The sequence below is a fragment of the Megalobrama amblycephala genome, linkage group LG16, assembly GCF_018812025.1.
Source record: "Megalobrama amblycephala isolate DHTTF-2021 linkage group LG16, ASM1881202v1, whole genome shotgun sequence".
NCBI classification, from domain to species: Eukaryota; Metazoa; Chordata; class Actinopteri; order Cypriniformes; family Xenocyprididae; genus Megalobrama; species Megalobrama amblycephala.
The window spans coordinates 22,271,372-22,290,712 of NC_063059.1; the positions used below are offsets into that span (position 1 = coordinate 22,271,372).

The window sequence follows — 19,341 nt, forward strand, 5'->3', positions numbered from 1 at the left end:
TCATTGCGATTCGATACGCGGACAGATTGATGCATGTTAACTGTCAACAATATGTTTGTTCTTATACAGCAAGTTTAAGAACAAACAGGCATGCTATTCTTAATGTTATTCTTTATTATGTCGGCATTTCAATGTGTTGTCATAACCAAAAAATTGTTATAGACTACCAAAACCATTATATACATATTAGGCAGCAAGTGAATAGTCAGCTCAAAACTCTTTTTGAACAGCAGTTTGCTGTGTATGGGAAGTCAGAATGATGTCCACCGCCGAAAGCACCTACAATGGGCATCTAAGCATCAGAACTGGACCATGGAGCAATGGAAGAAATTTGCCTGGTCGCATGAGGGGGAACTACTCAATAGCAGGTGGTTTTAATGTTGTGGCTGATCTGTGTAAAAAACTGCAAAAGAGAAAGTGTTTCTCTCATATTTTAGGACAGGTTAGTCAACATGTTTGCATTTCTTGTCAAGGCATGTAAGCAAATTGTTTTACTTCCTTGTTTAGACACTGAATGTTTGTGTTTCCAGATTTCAATAAATCCAATGTTAATTCTCTACTCCATGTATATCTTGTTTTTTTTTTTTTTTTTTTTTTTTTTAATCATGACTAGGCCTCTAGGTGTGTTTGCATTAGTGCAAAATATGAATGAGCTGAGAAGTTAAATTCTCTTTCTGCTAAATTCTCTCAAGGACGTAGGGGAGTGCAGGGCACAAAGTAATGCAGGGCAGGTTGTAACACACATGGTTTAAAAGTTCTCCCCTACCTTTCCATACATGCCATCATGACGAAACTTAGTGTATTTACTAGTTGCCATATCAACACTATATCAAGGAAAAATTGCGCCAAAATTAAAAAATCTTTGGAAGATATCGCTAAACATTTATTTAGCAAAAGTAAATTTCTTACTTAAGTAAATTTTCCATCTCTATTTTTGTGTTTATTTAAAATTAGACAAATCTGATATTATTTTAATCTTATATCTGTTATTTAACAGTTGAGATAGTTCTTTAATGCTGATCTAACCAGCAGAAGACACGAGCCGGGTTTAAATCCCAGTTGCTCAAATGGGGCATGTTGTAACACTGCGTTACAATGTGCCCCTATTGGAACTATGCACAGCAAAATCCCCAGAGTTAAACCAACTCTGCTCAGATTACATATGGTCCCTCTCTATATTAAAGTAACACTGAAGCAGAGTTAAAGTTAATGAGATAATTAAGTGATTAAGTTATGATTGAGCATTAGTGATGAACACCTGCTGTTAACAAGCATAACCATTGAAGAGAAACACAATAACTACAAAGGACTTCCAGCCACAGCCTTAGATGAAATCAACTGAAGATAAGACATTCAATCTCTCAAGATCTGATTAAACAACTCCACAAACAGCATATTATCTCATTAACTTTAACTCTGCTTCAGTGTTATTTTAACTCTATGTAGAGAGGGACCATATGGATTTTGCTGTGTGCTATTCTATTCTATACTTTTATGAATTATATTGAGAAACCATGAGAAAAAGGTGAATAAAGACTGAGAGTCAATGTTCAGAAATTATTAATTATTATTATGTTTTGAACTATGCTGTTTAGCTGTGTTTTGCGGTGTTTGTTGTCAAACGCAAAAATTTGTTTATTTTTAATTATTAAAAAATGTCATTATTTTATATGAAAAAGTTAATAATTGTATTTTATTGACAAAATATTTTAGTTTGTCTTGTATTTTTTTTATTAGATCAGATAACATTTTAAGCTGTTGTTACAATGTGCCCCACCTATGGGGCATGTTGTCACATTTCACTTCCATTATTTTGGGGTAAAATCAAGAAAAAAGTATACACTGTATTAATGAAACAAAACCACATAATTGTACTGGACATGTTTGAAATTAATGTGGGGAAAAAATAAATACTCTGAACCCCAAGTGAATTTACACAAACTGAGAAAGTCAAAAAGTGTCAAAAAGTGCCCCGCTCTCCCCTAGTTAGCATAACAGGTCTTGGGAGATTCCAGTGTAGTCATGTTTGTGAAACTTAATACCTTACTTACACATTACTTTCAGTTATAAGTTTTATTTCTTTCTCTTTTGTGGCATTCCTAAAATGCAGCTTCCACTTTCTCTTTTGCTCACTGGATGAGGATGTGGATGTGGATGTGATGTATTTCATCATCACGGGTATTGTTGATGTCATTGTGACACGGGATATGTAGCTAAAACCTACAAATCAAATGAAACTGCGAATTTATATAACATTTTGCTAATGTCAGTTTTCATATTTAGTTGATAATGACGAGTATAATTTCGACTTTTATTATGAAAGTCGTTTATTCACGACTTGTATTTTGAAACAACTCACGTGTGTAGATAGTACAGGAAGTTATCTTTTTGTTTTTGATGCCACGTTCACGTCGCTCACCACAATTCAAATTTATATATTAATAGGAAGGTCAGTTCATTCCTTACGTTGTTTTGAAACATTATGTTACTTAATCTTGACAATTGTGTTTAATTTGTGGCTGTACTTTTACTAAACATTCCTTTAACTCAACGGTTGTATTAGCTAACGTTAGTAGGAAAACGTCGCCAATTAGTGAACTAATGTCAATAGAGCTGCTGCCACATGACAACAATAATGTTTATTTTGATATTTAATGGCTTATTTTTTCATATCCAGCTTGGCCTTTTGTATTTAGAAAAAAAGTGAAAACCAATAAGCTTCCTATAATTGTTTGCCTGGCTTAACAGACAGTCATGTTTAATCATAGTTATGTAGCTTGTATATATGAAGCTTTTAAAACATTAAACTCTGCTGTGGTGTGTGTTGTTTGAAGGTTTGATATCATGTCGAAGGTCTCTATGGGTAAAGTGCTGCTTCGAAATGTCATCAGACACACAGATGCCCATAACAAGGTGTGAACCTTTATGAACCATTTTTATTTCAGATATATGTCAGCTGAAATCTATCATGAAATTAATCATGGAATGATTAAACTTCTAACCGTAGATTCAAGAGGAGTCTGAAATGTGGAAATTGAGGGATCTTGAACGACAAGCCAAGTCCACTAATTTCCCAAAGAACAGGTGATGACTGACAGGCGGCACAACATTTGTTTATTGCTCCTGATATCTTTTTTTCCTCTTTAGTGACATGTGTAATTCTCATTTAGGGGCCGTATGCACTGTGACCGCTACTTGGACGACTCTGAGGGGTCCATGCGAGACCGGCTTGGAGACAAGAGAGATGTGATGTCCGAGAGAGATGAGAGGGAGGCACGATACTGGACACGAAAACTGTATGAGTTTGAAGCCAATGATCCTGACAGGTATTGCTGCTTGCTTTGGTTCTCATGATGATTTTGTAAACATGGAACAAGAGGCATTTCCTGTGACACAAAGTTATGTCTCCTCAGGTGGGGCCACAGTGGCTTTAAGGAGCTTTATCCAGAGGAATTTCATTCTGATGGGTAAGGAGAAACTGTCCTTCCACCTCATGCATGTTTAGCATATTGTTGTGGGGTTTTTAAAGAGCAGGGGTCTTTAACGTGGTCTGTGGTGTTACTGCGGGGGTCCATTATTGTTTGATGATTACATTGAAATCAAATCAATTTCATTGAAAGTAAAATTAAAATGCAGTGTACAAATATATGACTCTGTACATCAGTAATGGTTATTTTAATAGCTACACCCTAAAAATGTTGGGTTGAAAATGGACAAACCCAGCGGTTGGGTTAAATGATTGTCCAACGTGCTGTTTAGTTTTATTTAACTCAACTATTGTTTAAAACTGACACTGTGGCTGCTTAAAATGAATCCAAAATAGGTTGCAAATTAAAAATCAGACAAATAATTACTAGGGGTAATAATAATAATCAAAAGGTGAACATTTATTATTAAGCAATTTTTGTTTAATTATTATTCATTAAACTTATTAATACATTTTCATTTATTAAACATATTAATAAATGATAATTTCCAACATATTTTGAGTTCATTTTAAGCAAGCAATACAGTAATTTTTAAACAATAGTTAAATAAAACTACCCAGCAGATTGGGCAAACATTTAAAAATTATTCTAAATATACTAGCAGTAAAATTAAAATGTAATATACAAACATATGACTCTGTACATCTTGAATGATTGTTTTTGATAGCTTTGCAATGTATCCATCATGATAAAGCATTTAAATACAAAGGCTAAAGACCCCTGTTCACATATGAATTTACTTCTATAATCTGAAGAATTAAATAATATTAAAGGGTTAGTTCACCCAAAAATGAAAATAATGTCATTTATTACTCACCCTCATGTCGTTCTACACCGGTAAAATCTTCGTTCATCTTCGGAACACAAATTAAGATATTTTTGATGAAATCCGATGGCTCAGTGAGGCCTCCATAGACAGCAATGACATTCAAACTCTCAAGATCCATAAAGGTAATAAAAACATATTTAAATCAGTTCATGCGAGTTCAGTGGTTCTACCTTAATATTATAAAGCGACAAGAATACTTTTTGTGTACCAAAAAAACAAAATAACGACTTTTCAACAATATCTGTATGGGCCGATTTCAAAACACTGCTTCAGAGCTTTATGAATCGAATCAGTGAATCGGAGCGCCAAAGTCACGTGATTTCAGCAGTTTAGCCGTTTGATAGGAGATCCAAATCACTGATTCGAAACAAAAGATTCATAAAGATCAGAAGCTTCATGAAGCAATGTTTTGAAATCGGCCCATATAGATATTGTTGAAAAGTCGTTATTTTGTTATTCGTTATTTAGTATTTTTGGTGCACAAAAAGTATTCTAATCGCTTTATAATCTTAAGGTAGAACCACTGAACTCACATTAACTGTTTCAAATATTTTTTTTGTACCTTTAAGGACCTTGAGAGTTTTAATGGCATTGCTGTCTATAGAGGCCTCACTGAGCCATCAGATTTCATCAACAATATCTTAATTTGTGTTCTGAAGATGAACGAAGGTCTTAAGGCTGTAAAACAACATGAGGGTGAGTAATAAATGACATTATTTTCATTTTTAGGTGAACTAACCCTTTAAATAATGTAATATAATTTAATTGGTAACACTTTACAATAAGGTTTCATTAGGTAACATTAGTTAACTGCTTTAGTTAACATAAACTAAGAATCTTAGTTTCTAACATCAACAATACCACAATGATGGAATACATCACTCCACATCCTCATCCAGTGAGCAAAAGAAAAAGTGGAAGCTGCATTTTAGGAAGGCCACAAAAGAGAAAGAAATAAAACTTATAACTGAAAGTAATAGAATCTAATACATTATTAAAAGTAAAAGTTATATTTGTTAAGATTAGTTAATGCACTGTGAACTAACATGAACAACTGAATGTTTATTAACTAATATTAACAAAGAATAATAAAAACTGTAACAAATGTATTGCTCATTTTTCATGTTAATGCATTAACTAGTGTTAACAAATGAGTCCTTATTGTAAAGTGTTACCATTTAATTATTAAATAATAATTAAAATAATATAAATATTAAATATATAATTTAATTTATATTCTAAATTAGCAGCATTTTTTTTCGTGTTTAAAACTGTATTCATTTATTCCAGAGAAAAAGACTGCAGTGATAGTAAACACAGAAGGAGAAAACACAAGAACAAACTTGACGCTGACATAGATAAATCTTCCAAGAAGTCATCTAAGAAGAAGAAAAAGAAAAAAGAGAAGAAGAGGAAGAGGACCGTGGCCTCGGGCTCTGAGACCTGCAGCGATGCAGAGGACAATGTGAGGAGGAAACAGAGGAGGAAGGGAGGTAAAAGCAAGCGTAGGAAAAAGGATCACAAAAACAAAGACAGAACAGAGGACAGCAGCACAGAGGACAGCCGATCAGACACAAGGACGAGAACGAAGAGGAAGAGAGACTGCCCTGAAACAGACACACTGACTGAGCCTCAGCGGAAAAAACGGAAAAACTGGAAAGTGGCGAATGAGGAGAGATCAGAGGAGAGCTCTGATGCTTGACTTTTCAATCTACCTGACTGTAGACACATATTCATTCATATTTAGAAGACTCTGATAATGGGTCTGGAGTCAATAACTTGATCTTTATACCTCTCCAAACAGACACTTGATGGTTTTTCATCAATTTTGCATCCAAGAGAATTTGTCTAATTTTATGAGGTTATATTTTCTAAACATTTTAAATATCTTAGAAGGTTTTTTATTCTTTGTGTGACTGAACAATTGTTGTCATTATAATAGAAAAAACTCAGGTATCTTTCTGCCATGTGTGAAACTGAAGTGGAAATATATTTTTTTTAAATATACTTGTATTCTATCATACCTCATACTTGAACCTGCCAGTTACAACAATCCAATTGTTGTTTTTGCCAAACAGCATTAGTGTAGACTGAATGGTTATGTCATATGGCAGTGGCCCAGAAGGTGGCGCTGTTGTACTATCAGACGACAATCTCAAATCTAGGCTGCCTGATTGTCTTTTAACGACTTGTTTTGTACGTTCGCTTGTAAACACCTACAGTAAATGGTATTTCGCTACTGTTTACTTCCGACGTTTACGGATAATGGCTACTTCCCCTTGCTAATGTGTGTGCTTTCACTGATCATTTGCACTAAACTACCAAAGGTCAAGCATTCATATCATATAAATGTAATTATATCATTAAAGTTGCCTTTGGAAAGAACGGTTATTTTATTAGTAGCAAGTAGAGTTCATTTGTTTGTCAGTGTTCACCGAATCCACGTGCGTTGTACGAGCGGCATGTATCGGTGTGGGTTGAGTGAGCGCTCATTATCCTGATCACCGGCTGCCATCTTCTGCTGTAAACACGGAGCAGTCGGCGTAAAGAACATTGCGTCTCTATGGCAATGAACGGCGCCCTTTCCTAACAGCCTGGCACGACGACTCAAAACAACTCTGAAAATTATCAAACACTTTCAAGCTGCCAAGCTTCATAATGAAATCAAATTAAATGTGGCTAGCTTTCATCAGCTGAGATTAAGCTGTTCCGTGTCTTATAGGTAAAAACGGTCATTAAAACGCAGCTCAGGGGAACACGCTGTTCAGACTGCATTTTTTCTGAGGGAATTTCTGGCTGATCCGTTAAAGGCTGTGCCCTTTTGGTCTCTTGTGGCTGTGACTGTCCGATTTTCAAACTGTGATGTGGTCTTTGTCCATTTTAGCGATAAATTAGTCAAATTAAAATGGTAATTAAACTAAAAACAACGATTCCCCTCTAAAACCAGCTATGACCACGCTGGGAGACCAGCTAAGACCAGCCTGGTCGGCTAATCAAAACCCCTCTAAAACCAGCTATGACCAGCCTGACCAGCTAACCAAAACCCCTCTAAAACCAGCTATGACCAGGCTGACCAGCTAAGACCAGCCTGGTCAGCTAATCAAAACCCCTGTAAAACCCAGCTAAAACCAGCCTGACCAGCTAACCAAAACCCCTCTAAAACCAGCCTTAACAGCTAACCAAAAACCCCTCTAAAACCAGCCTTACCAGCTATCCAAAACCCCTCTAAAACCAGCTATGACCAGGCTGGGAGACCAGCTAAGACCAGCCTGGTCAGCTAATCAAAACCCCTGTAAAACCCAGCTAAAACCAGCCTGACCAGCTAACCAAAACCCCTCTAAAACCAGCCTTAACAGCTAACCAAAAACCCCTCTAAAACCAGCCTTACCAGCTATCCAAAACCCCTCTAAAACCAGCTATGACCAGGCTGGGAGACCAGCTAAGACCAGCCTGGTCAGCTAATCAAAACCCCTGTAAAACCCAGCTAAAACCAGCCTGACCAGCTAAACAAAACCCCTCTAAAACCAGCTATGACCAGGCTGGGACACCAACTAAGACCAGCCTGACCAGCTAACCAAAACCCCTCTAAAACCAGCTATGGCCAGGGTGGGAGACCATCTAAGTCCAGCCTGACCAGCTAACCAAAACCCCTCTAAAACCAGCTATGACCAGGCTGGGAGACCAGCTAAGACCAGCCTGGTCAGCTAATCAAAACCCCTGTAAAACCCAGCTAAAACCAGCCTGACCAGCTAACCAAAAACCCCTCTAAAACCAGCCTTACCAGCTATCCAAAACCCCTCTAAAACCAGCTATGACCAGCCAGACCAGCTATCCAAAATCCCTCTAAAACCAGCCTTACCAGCTAACTAAAACCCCTCTAAAACCAGCCTTACCAGCTAACCAAAAACCCCTCTAAAACCAGCCATAACAGCTAACCAAAACCCCTCTAAAACCAGCCTGACCAGCTAACTAAAACCCCTCTAAAACCAGCCTTACCAGCTAACCAAAAACCCCTCTAAAACCAGCCTGACAAGCTAACCAAAACCCCTCTAAAACCAGCTATGGCCAGGGTGGGAGACCATCTAAGACCAGCCTGACCAGCTTAGGCTGGTTTTAGCTGGATTTTTCAGCAGGGTTGTGGGTGAAAAACAGAGTAATTTTGAGAAATAGTGTTTTTCCTTTAGTTTTATGATTAATTGAAACATTTGATGGGCTGAAATTGTGAAAGACTAAATAAAGCGGTTAAAAAAGGTGTCACCTAGGCCTATACAAACTAATAATACTAAAATGTTTTTAAACCGGAGAAATGGATGAATCTCACGTGAAACTCGTTAGTCCTATATAGACCTTATTTACCAGAGAAACAAGCGCGCCGCCATCTTTATAAAATTGTCTTTGAACTTCCGTTTTGCGGTAGCTCTGTACATTTCTATGGCATCGCTGTCAAAGAATAATTAGTTGGTTAAGTGGATTTACTTGCTGTGGAGTTAATGAAAGTTATCATGAGCATTGTTATGTTTAAAGCAGATGTCTAAACAAATGTCAGTAGATCGGGAAGATTTTAAAACGAGCAGTTCATTCATAAATGTAATATCGCTGTGGAAATACAAACCGGAAGTCAAAAGACAACGAGCGCAACGCTGAAAAGGGGCGGGGCTACATAAGGTCTATACCTTCAAAAGATTGGGATCAGGAAGGAATTATTACTTTTATTCAGTGCATTAAATTGATCAAAAATGAAAGTATAGACATTTATAATCCTATAGATTTAAACTAAATACTGTTCTTCTGAACTTTCTATTGTTAAAAAATCTTGGAAAAATGTTTCACAAAAATATTTAAACAAAAACAAATGTTTTCAACATTGATAATATATAAGAAATGTGTTTCTTGAGCAGCAAATCAGCAAATTATAATGATTTCTGAAGGATCATGTGACACTGAAGACTGGAGTAAGCCTAATGGCTGCTGAAAATTCAGCTTTGCCATCACAGGAATATATTGCATTTTAAAATATATTAAAATTTACTGTATTCTTGATCAAATAAATGCAGCCTTGGTAAATATTTTGAATGGTATACTGTATAACTGAACATGATCAGTATTTGGTCTTTTGTCATCCTTATAATTTTTGGTTATCAAAGTAATCATTTATCTGTTTAACTAAGCAAAATTTTCCCCTGGGGAATAACTTATACTTTCTGTTTGTTCAGTAAAAATCTGAACACAGTGAAGAAGAACCTCAGTAATTTAACTGGAAGGAAGAACCTGATCTCAAATGTTTTTATTTGATCTTTAATAAGTTCACATTACCCTTCAATTACACAATTATGTGAGGTATGTTCCTTCTACAAGTTAACAATGTCAAAACCAGTTTAGCCATGCAGGTAAATCTAATAGGCCTAATCATTCTTTATTGAGTTCTGCCGGCAGAGTATTTCTTACTTACGTCATATTGGCGTAGAAATGCTTGCCTGTATCATAAGATGGCATTACCAGAAATTGAGTTGTATTGTCAAGCTATTCCTTGCAATAGCAAACCACATTATAGAAGAATGATCTACAGATTTTACTTAAATGTAATCTATGATCTATTGGTTTGGCAGGGGTTATGTATATGACGTTAGTATGGTTTACAGAGGATCTAATGTGTGAATCACTGTGTAAATTTCATATAGGTAGAGATAAAAACTAACACCTTTTTAGCTCTTCCTTGACATCATATCTGTGAGTCACCAGACATGTGATTACAAAATCCCTTTCAGGTTCGTTCTTGGGGGCGGCTGATAAGTAGGCTATCATTTATCAGACCTAGAAAAAGATCATATCCTGAAAAAATGACTACAATAGGCCAAACAGAGGAAGTGTGATACATCCTCAAATTAGGTACTTAAGTATGGTGAGTCCCTCCAGTAAGTTTCATTATGAATCACTTACTTTATCGGTTATGTGGTCAGTCATTCATTTTGCTTCAATAATAGTTTCTCATGGCAACAATAAATGATGGCACGTAAAGGCAAAACACTATTAAAGGTCCAGGCAAAAAGGTCCATTGTCAGTAGTGTAGAAATGTATGAAGTACAGCTAACACAGATGTAACTTTCAATCCAAGGAGCTTTCTGTTGGTCATCAAGGCAAAGTCATGTGACCAAAATGAACACATTGCAAAATCTGTGGAAATTCTTTAGTGGCAGTCAGTGTTTCCAAGTCTGCAGTTTTCCCCGCAATTGGGTTACTTTTACACTGTTGCCGCAGACCGGGCAACCATGCCAGCAGTTGAAATTCCTGATCGCATTGATTACAATTGTAAAAGTGTGGTACCATTTACTACTGTTCACAGTTTATGAACTTTCACAGCCCCATCAACCTCCCAGACTCCACCAGACTGAATTGGAGGGAAGCCGTGCTGAAGTGTCTGGAGAGCATGCTGCCCCGATCCAGAACCCAGCCAGACCCAGAGCCTAAGTTACCACCTTCGACTGCCGAGAATGCGCAAGAGCCCCCCGCAGATGTTGAGGGACCATCTGCCGCGATGAGTGAGCCAGAGCCTGAGGATAAGAGGCCAGCGATCACCATCACCCGGAAGTTGAGCCCCCAAGCAAGTCTGACCAGGGATGTGTGAGCAGATGGAACGAGACGATCCCCACCCAAGCCCACCCTGTATCATCTCCTTCATCGCTGTTTAAAGATAGCAATATGAACAATATGGACGCTGATTTATTCTTCTCTTTGATTTGTGTGGACTGTGCCCTACTCACCATCATCCTGTCCAGTCTGATGTCACCCCCTTCACAGAGCTCAGCCAGTCCTCCAGCCCCACCACTGCTAGAAGTTTGCAGCCCTGCTCCGTCTCTAGAGATGCTCTGCCGGGACTTCGAGTGCCTGCAGCTCCTGAGCCAGAGGATCTTGCGGCTCCACCTCTGGTCTCAGTTTCCCTCACTCCATCTCGGCCTGTCAACCTCTCGGCTCCATCCTGGCTCCTCCCACCTTCGGCTCCTTAGTCCGCTATACTCTGTCCCTTCTCCCCTATGGCTGTAGCGGGCTCCTTCCTCCCTTCAGCATCGCCTCTGTCCTCGGTCTCACTGCCGTCGCCCCAGTCCTCGGGTGCTCTGGCTCCACCTGCAACGCTCGTCACCTGGGACGCCAGCACCAACTAAGTCACTCAGCACCATCGACCCTCTATCTGATCCTGGGCCCTCGTCTCCATTGGTCATCCCTCAGATGCCGGCAGCCTTCCACATCTTGACTCCTCTCACTTTTGTCTCTGCCATGGGTTGTCGGCTCTAGGGAGCTTTGGGTCTGCGCCATCAGGACTCCTCCATGTCTACATCGGGGTCCTGTCGTCCCACCGTCATCATCCCTGGGTCTCATGGTCCTACCATCACCATCCCTTCTCTTCTGCCTCCCCGCATCATATTGCCATCTCCTTGTCCCCCTCCAGATCCCTCTCATTGTGTCACTCTGTTACGGCCCGAGGAGGCCTTGTCAGAGGGGGAATTATGTCACCATTCTGTTTAGTTTGACTTTCAGTTTGTTTTCATTCGTCACGTGTTTCCTTGTTCAGATTCCCACCACTCATCTAAAAGTACACTGCAGATAATGGACCTTTTTTGCTCACAAAATTTCGCTACTGTGACCAGACCACACCTTTAATGGGTTTTAAATGGATTGTGCCCTGAAATTTCACCAAATAACAGTAAATGTGACCGCTACGTAATTAATACTATTAATAGTATCAAGATGGTCATAATTAGGCTTTCTAAAGTGCAGCAGTGAATGCAGCTACAGTTTAGCACAGAAAACCCATTCTGAATTATACTGTCTAAATAAACACACAATTATAGCAAATATTTCTCAAGGTGAAGTCAAATGACATGTGGTTTAAGTATGGTGGACCCCATGGTGCTCATTAACATGCCCTCTGCTGAGAACCTTTCAAGGTTAATCGACAGCTCCTGCAGCCCGTGCTCTGAACACATGCTATTTCCTGGATTGCTCTCCAAATCAGTTGTGCATCCAGGCTGACCCTCTCACAGACCTTACTTCAATTAGCCACCAAGTGAATCATGGGTCAATCTTCTGCCGTTGCCATGGCAACCTGACGTAAAGGATTTGGATTCTCTTGACACTACTGGAGGCTACACCAACATCACTGCTGAGGACGTGCATATCATGTGGGAATGCGTTCAAAAGAAGCATGAAAAACTAAAAAATGTGGGGCATTTATCTAGCAAAACTAGAAAGAGAGCACTCACTCTCAAGTGTCCTCAAGAATTCATCTTCATTAGATGTGGATAAATACACACTGAGTGTCAAACACACAATAACTTTACCCTGACATCAGTTAGGAAATGCTTTATTTAATTTCTTCAAATTTGATTGTTGTAACCAACCTGATTCTGAAGAGAAAAAAACCTACATTGGTGGAATTTTGTGGGTTGTTGCCAGGGTGTTGCTATGTGGTTGCTAAAGTGTTCTAAGTGGTTTTTAAAATGTTGCTATCTGGTTGCTTGGATGTTCTGGGTGGTTATTAAGGTGTTCTGACTGTTTTATGCAGTTGCTCTAGTATTCTGGGTGGCTAAGATGTTGCTAGGGGATTGCTAAGGAGTTCTGACTGGGTTTTGGCATGTTGATGTGCAGTAGTTCAGAAGTTCTGGGTGGTTTTTAGTATGTTTCTATGTGGTTGCTACAGTGTTCTTAGTGGTTAATGTATCGCAAGGTGGTTTCTAAGATGTTCTGAGTGTTTTTTGTGGTTACTGTGGTGTTCAGGGTGCTTGTTAAAGGGTTAGTTCACCCAAAAATTAAATTTCTGTCATTACTCACCCTCATGTCGTCCCAAACCCGCAAGACCTTCGTTCATTTTCGGAACACATGTTGAGTGGTTTTTAGCATGTTGAAGTGCTGTAGCTGGAGTATTCTGGGTGGTTACCAAGGTGTTTTTAGAATTTTAATTTTGTACTTGCTTTGTTACTTCTGACAAAACAACATGTCAGTTTTCAAATTCTGTCAATTTTATTATGAAATTCAAACAATAAATGCCATTTTTGCGCTCTTTAATGTGGCAGATCATATAGCGCCTTCAGTTCAAGCGAATCGTTGTTATAAGTTACAACTTTGTTGTAAGTTACAGCATGAAATAAACATGAACGAACATCAGGACGTATGTAGAAAGACACAATACAGCTTACAGAAATCCGTGTAATCGCTCAATCAATGTTTCAACCGCGGAAAGATGTAAATAAAACAGCTTGTAAACAATGTCATGAAATGTTACATTTAATCTACCTCAGAAAAGCCATTCAATACCCAAAAACTCATTGTCAGTTAGAAAAATTAACTTAGAGAGAAGCATTTTGATAAATATGCATTATATTGCATATTCATAATTCTACATAACCTGTTCTTCAATATGTGTTTCCGTTACAGCCATCATGTAAATGTTTATATAAAAAAATACTGAATAGAAACATAATTATGTAATTAAAAAATGTAGTACTATAAAGTTATTATAATAAAAACTTCCTTATGTGTAATTTAAATGTAAGTAGCCTACAAATCAGTTAATTGTAACCTTTAATATTATAGTAATGTAGCTACCAACTGGAGTTCCCTGTATAGTTTAGCATTAGTTGATATTTTTGTTGCTATGTACTGTACCTGAGAGGCCCCAAATTTCCAATTAATCATTATTGAATCGAATCGCAAGCTTGTGAAGTGAAATCGAATCGAATCATAAAATTTGTGTCATTGCCCAGCCCTAGTTGCTACAATAGGTGATTACTAAGGAGCTCAGAGTGCTTTTTAAGCATGCTGATGTGTTTTTTCTTCTTCAGTTTTTAGCATGTTGCTATGCTGTTGCTAGGGTTTTCTGAGTGGTTAATGCATTGCTAGATGGTTACTAAAGAGTTCTGAGTGGTTTTAGCATGTTGTTAGGCAGTTGCTAAGGTGTTCTGGATGCTTGTCAAGGCTATCACTAATATGTTTTAAATTGTGTAATGAAAGTCTACTGTAAAAATTGGACCAGACCGATAACCTCATTACAGCCTGGGTTTCATAACAGCACTTGCCTGACCTTTGCCTCAAAGATCACACTCTGCTGTGTTGTTTCATAACATAAAAGGTTTTTGAGCAAGCAGTCCCTTGTGTTCAGTTCAAAGTAATCCAGGGCACATTCAGGTCCAAAAAACACCTATCAGCAGCACCATGCTTCTTCATCACCTCTGTTAAACACTCATAGGCCTCACACCGTGACGTCAATACAAATCTTTGCCATACTCAGAAATAGGAGGAGGAAATGGATGTATGATCCAGGGGGGAAAACAGCTTTCAGAGCTTTCAAGAAGGCTTGATTTGAGCAGTCAACCCCCTGCCCTCCCTCACTTTCACATCCCTGCTATCACACCTCCGCCTGCACAGCCTTATGGGACACAGGTTTGACGTCAACGAGTGTCAGCTCAGCCCATAGTCTGCCTCTGCTGCTAAATGGCTGCAGTAATTGATTCAGAAGAGCAGAACGAGCCTCCAGCTAATTGGTCTGTGGCAGCAGCTGCTCCGTTTCTGGTCTCTCCTCAAATCTTCTCCCAGTTCACGTCAAACAAACATAGCAACGCACTTTCATAAGCTGTGCAAATATGAGGGGGATGTTGGCCGTGCATCATCTGACGGATGATTGAACAGTACTAAACTGCTCTGCTTTGGAAGGTTCTGCAGTGTCTGTTATCAGCTTTTCACCGAGGAGAAGTTGTTGTTTTTTTTAACTTCAGTGCCCTTGAAAAACTAGAAGACAAAAAAAATTATTTGCTTAATATTTGTTTATCTTCAATTCATATGTTAATTGCATAAGTTATTGCCTACTTGAACATGGCTGTCTTTGTATCAAACTAAAGAACTGTGTGTCTGTCTAGTGCTCATCTTTTGCAAAAAAAGTTGTTGCAGAATGGTTAGTGCTACTACTATACTACTATGATATGACTATGATTTATTTCCAAGAAAAAAACTTTCCAAAAATGGTACATTAGGCTGAATTGAATGTGGAGCAGTGTGTCTTTCATTAACAACAAACCATTTTTGAGGGTTAATTCGCCCAAAAATGAAAATTCTGTCATTAATTACTCACCCTTTTGTCGTTCCACACCCGTAAGACCTTCTTTCATCTTCGGGACACAAATTAAGATTTTTTTTATGAAATCCGAGAGCTTTCTGACCTATAGATAGCAACATCATAACCAATTTCAAGGGCCAGAAAGGTACTAAAGACATTGTTAAAATAGTCCGTAACTACAGTGGTTCAACATTGTGAATGCGACGAGAACACTTTTGCAAAACAAAACAAAAATAATGACTTTATTCATCAATTTTTCTCTTCCCTGTCAGTCTACTACGCTGTTCACATTGTAAACACAGTGCAGTGCTTCCGGGTTGTATGTCTGAATGCCAATGCGCTAAATTTGCTGTGAAACAGTGTTTTTCAATAAAAACAAAACAAAAAACAGACCATTTTAAATATGTACATTGGAGCTGAATGCTCAGGATTTGGTCTACAATGAAGAAGGGTTGTAACAGCAAAGGTTATTCGGAAAAAAAGTTGTATTCATTTCACAAATGGACCATATGACAAGTCAAGCAACTACATCTGTCCTCCACTTTCTGTGACCCTGAGCCACCGTTCTCTTCCTTTGCTTCCTTTCCCTCACTGTGCGTACTTGCTTATTAGCGTGCTGGCTATTTTTGAAAAATGACTCACCAACATCATGCTCATTGTGCACCAACAAATGTACAATACTCATCCGTAATATTGAACCTGACATCCGTGTCCTATCTGAATAGTGATCACCAGCACCGCTCACTCTAAATTGTAACCTGCCACCAGCCCACATCTTCAGGCATGAGTCATTCATTCTAGGTTGGTGGTCTATGGTCTAGAAGTTGAGCGAACAGTGATGTCTGAGGTGTGAGGCTAAATGTATTTCCACTGGATGAACATTCATCCAATTAGCTGCTGACATCATACCCACCAGGATAGGTCCATCTGCCTGCAGTTAATTATGTTTATGCCAGTTTGGCAAATGTACTGTGATTTTACTTTTTATTTTCAAGGTCATCAGCATATGCGGTAATTTCACATACACTAAATGAAATCTTAGCTGTGAAAATTGAACTGTAAAATTGCAGAAAATTACATGTCAGGATTCTCCCATGTATTTTTGGAGCAATACATCAGGGAACAAGACAGCAAAAGGGGATTAATTCAAAGAACAAATGTTCTTTTCCAAGTAATGACTATCCTTTTTCACCAACAGTACAAGAACAACATCTAATCAGACATGATGAAGTAATTTATGCAAATACAGCTTAGCTAAGATGCTGATGTGTCCTAATATACCCAGAGATAACTAAAAATGAAAATATAATAACAGATTGTCACATAGGTGTAAATGTAATGCCTATTAAATATAATATCGGTAATAATTGAATGCACAATACGGAGACTTTACTAAAATTCAAGGGGCCCTGGACAATTTTTTTTAATAATTAAACGCCAGTCCAAGATGAGGCAAAATATCAACATTTTTAGGCTAAATATTTTCTGAATAAATTTGCAAAAACACAAAAGTGTCATTATCCCTGCTTTCCTTAAGTATAAAGAATGTTATATTCTGGTTTTCTCATATGTGAAACAGGCACAGACACTATCCACACAGGCTTAAGTATGCATGTACGTCAAGATCATGTTTATCCTTGAGATGAGGGTGTAGGGGGTGCAGGCTCAATCTCTTCCTTCCTGGTGGTTCCTAAAAAGCATGGAGTGCATGAAAGAGCTTAGCCTAATGTTATATAAACAACAAGGGCCAAGGGTGGTCTGCACACACCTGGAGGGGCCTGGACCTTTGAGGAGAGAGTACAGGAATCATGTTCTAACATTAATAAGCTCAGAGTGGAAAATATGAGGGAGGCATCTGAGGAGAGAGTATACAGGCGATCTGAGGCAGGGCTGGATCAGAGAGAGCCTGATGTGAGCGAGGAATGCTTGACGTCATTCGGAGTGGCCTCCAGCTACTTGATTATTAACAGCTGACAGCCCCCCTCTGCATGCTCTTTAGGGTCATATACCGAACTAAACAGAATGTAGATTGCCCAGAATGTGGATATTTAATATTATTTCTGGTTTAATATCATTGGACTGGATGGAAATAATAAAGATTTGTCAAAATAAAGAATTCCATATTATATTTTTATATAAATAAACAACTTATTTGTGTTTTTGAAAGAATTTATTTGTGTTTTCGAAAATATTAAATCAACAATACTCTGTTTCCCCCCTAGGATTTTTCTGGCACCATTTAAAGGGTTAGTGCACCCCAAAAAATGAAATTTCTGTCATTAATTACTCATTAATGTTCCACACACCTCATGTTCCACACACGTAAGACCTTCATTCATCTTCAGAACACAAATTAAGATATTTTTGATGAAATCCGAGAGCTTTCTGATCCCCCATAGAAAGCAACGGAATTAATACATTCAAGGTCCGGAAAGGTAGTAAAGACATCATTAAAATAGTCCATGTGACTACAGTGGTTCAACATTAAAGGATTAGTTCACTTTAAAATGAAAATTCCCTAGATGACTTTCTTCTTTCTGATGAACACAATCGGAGATATATTAATAAATATCCTGACGCATCTAAACTTAATAATGGCAGTGAGCGATACCAATGAGTATGAAGCTAAAAAAAATCCTTCCATCCACATCTATCCATCATAAACGTACTTTACATGGCTCTGGGGGCGTCCTTCTGAAGCGAAACAATGCATTTGTGTAAAAAAAATATCCATATTTAACAAGTTATAAAGTAAAATATCTAGCTTCCACCAGACCGCCTTCCGTATTCAACTTATGAAGAAAGTGTAAAACTCTCGCAGTTCAAAAAGCTTAGGGTGTACTCACACTAGGCGCTCTGAACCGTGCCCGAGCGCGTTTGACCCGGTTCGTTTGACAAGTGTGATCGCTCTGTTCCATGCCCGGGCGCAGTTCGTTTAGCCGGCCCTGGCCCGCTTGGAAGAGGTGGGCCAGAGCGCGGTTCGGTTGGACTCGAGCGTGGTTCGCATAGTATGAGCGCTAACCGTGCCGGAGCACGGAATAGCTACTACTTTGTGTGCACTACTGTCATCATTACAACGGCAAACATCTTTATTACTACTTTGATAGTACACTTATCAATTCATGTAATTAATTAAGTGTATTTGGGTTTATAACGGGTCTGATTCTCACCTTATTAATGAACAGGAATTGTAGTTTGTGAATAAAGCTGCAAATTCCTCCATTAACATCAGCTGCCTTCTTAATAATCCTCTTATATGTGCAAGTGAAAATCGCTGCGTGGCATAAATTATAAATAGACTATATATTAGGCAGTATCTTAGCAAAAGTGCATTGCCTGTTTTCTTCCATTCAAAAAGTTGCATCATATATGACGTAAGCGTGCTCTGGCCTGGAACGTTAAGTGCAATATGAGTGAAGGTCAGCGGGGGAGTGGGGACAATCGCGCTCGGGCTCGGTTCAAGGCAACCGTGCCTAGTGTGAGTACACCCTTACACTATACGTCCTAGGCCTTCACTATTCAACTTACGGAAAAAGCTTAACTGATATGACACCAGTTTACACTTTCTTTGTAAGTTGAATACAGAACGCCGACTCATTATTGGCCGACGCTTTTCACGTTGCAGGAGCCGATCATTATCGCTTCATAACACTAAGGTTGAACTACTGTAGTCCACTGGACTATTTTAACGAGGTCTTTATTACCTTTCTGGACCTTGAATGTGGACATTACATTGCTTTCTATGAGGATCAGAAACCACTCAGATTTCATCAAAAATATATTAATTTGTGTTCTGAAGATGAACAAAGGTCTTACGGGTTTGGAACAACATGAAGGTGAGCAATTAATGACAGAATTTTCATTTTTGGGTGCACTAACCCTTTAACAATAACCTTAAAACCTTTCAACCAGTATCTTGTGAA

General features: G+C 38.4%; 1 protein-coding gene across 2 annotated transcripts; it reads left to right on the forward strand.

Moving 5' to 3' along the window:
• Positions 1-2,295: 2,295 nt before the first annotated feature.
• On the forward strand, positions 2,296-6,702 carry nkapd1 (NKAP domain containing 1). 2 transcript variants are annotated; one of them, XM_048161696.1, is made up of 6 exons: positions 2,317-2,449; positions 2,835-2,913; positions 3,008-3,084; positions 3,171-3,326; positions 3,414-3,467; positions 5,608-6,702. In XM_048161696.1, exons 2-6 carry the CDS (start codon positions 2,845-2,847, stop codon positions 6,017-6,019), a joined length of 768 nt encoding a protein of 255 aa, XP_048017653.1. In that variant the 5' UTR covers positions 2,317-2,449; positions 2,835-2,844; the 3' UTR covers positions 6,020-6,702. The 2 variants fall into 2 exon arrangements, with proteins under 2 accessions (XP_048017654.1, XP_048017653.1); XM_048161697.1 differs by lacking the exon at positions 2,835-2,913 and having other exon boundaries at positions 2,296-2,449; positions 2,946-3,084.
• The last annotated feature ends 12,639 nt before the right edge of the window (positions 6,703-19,341 follow it).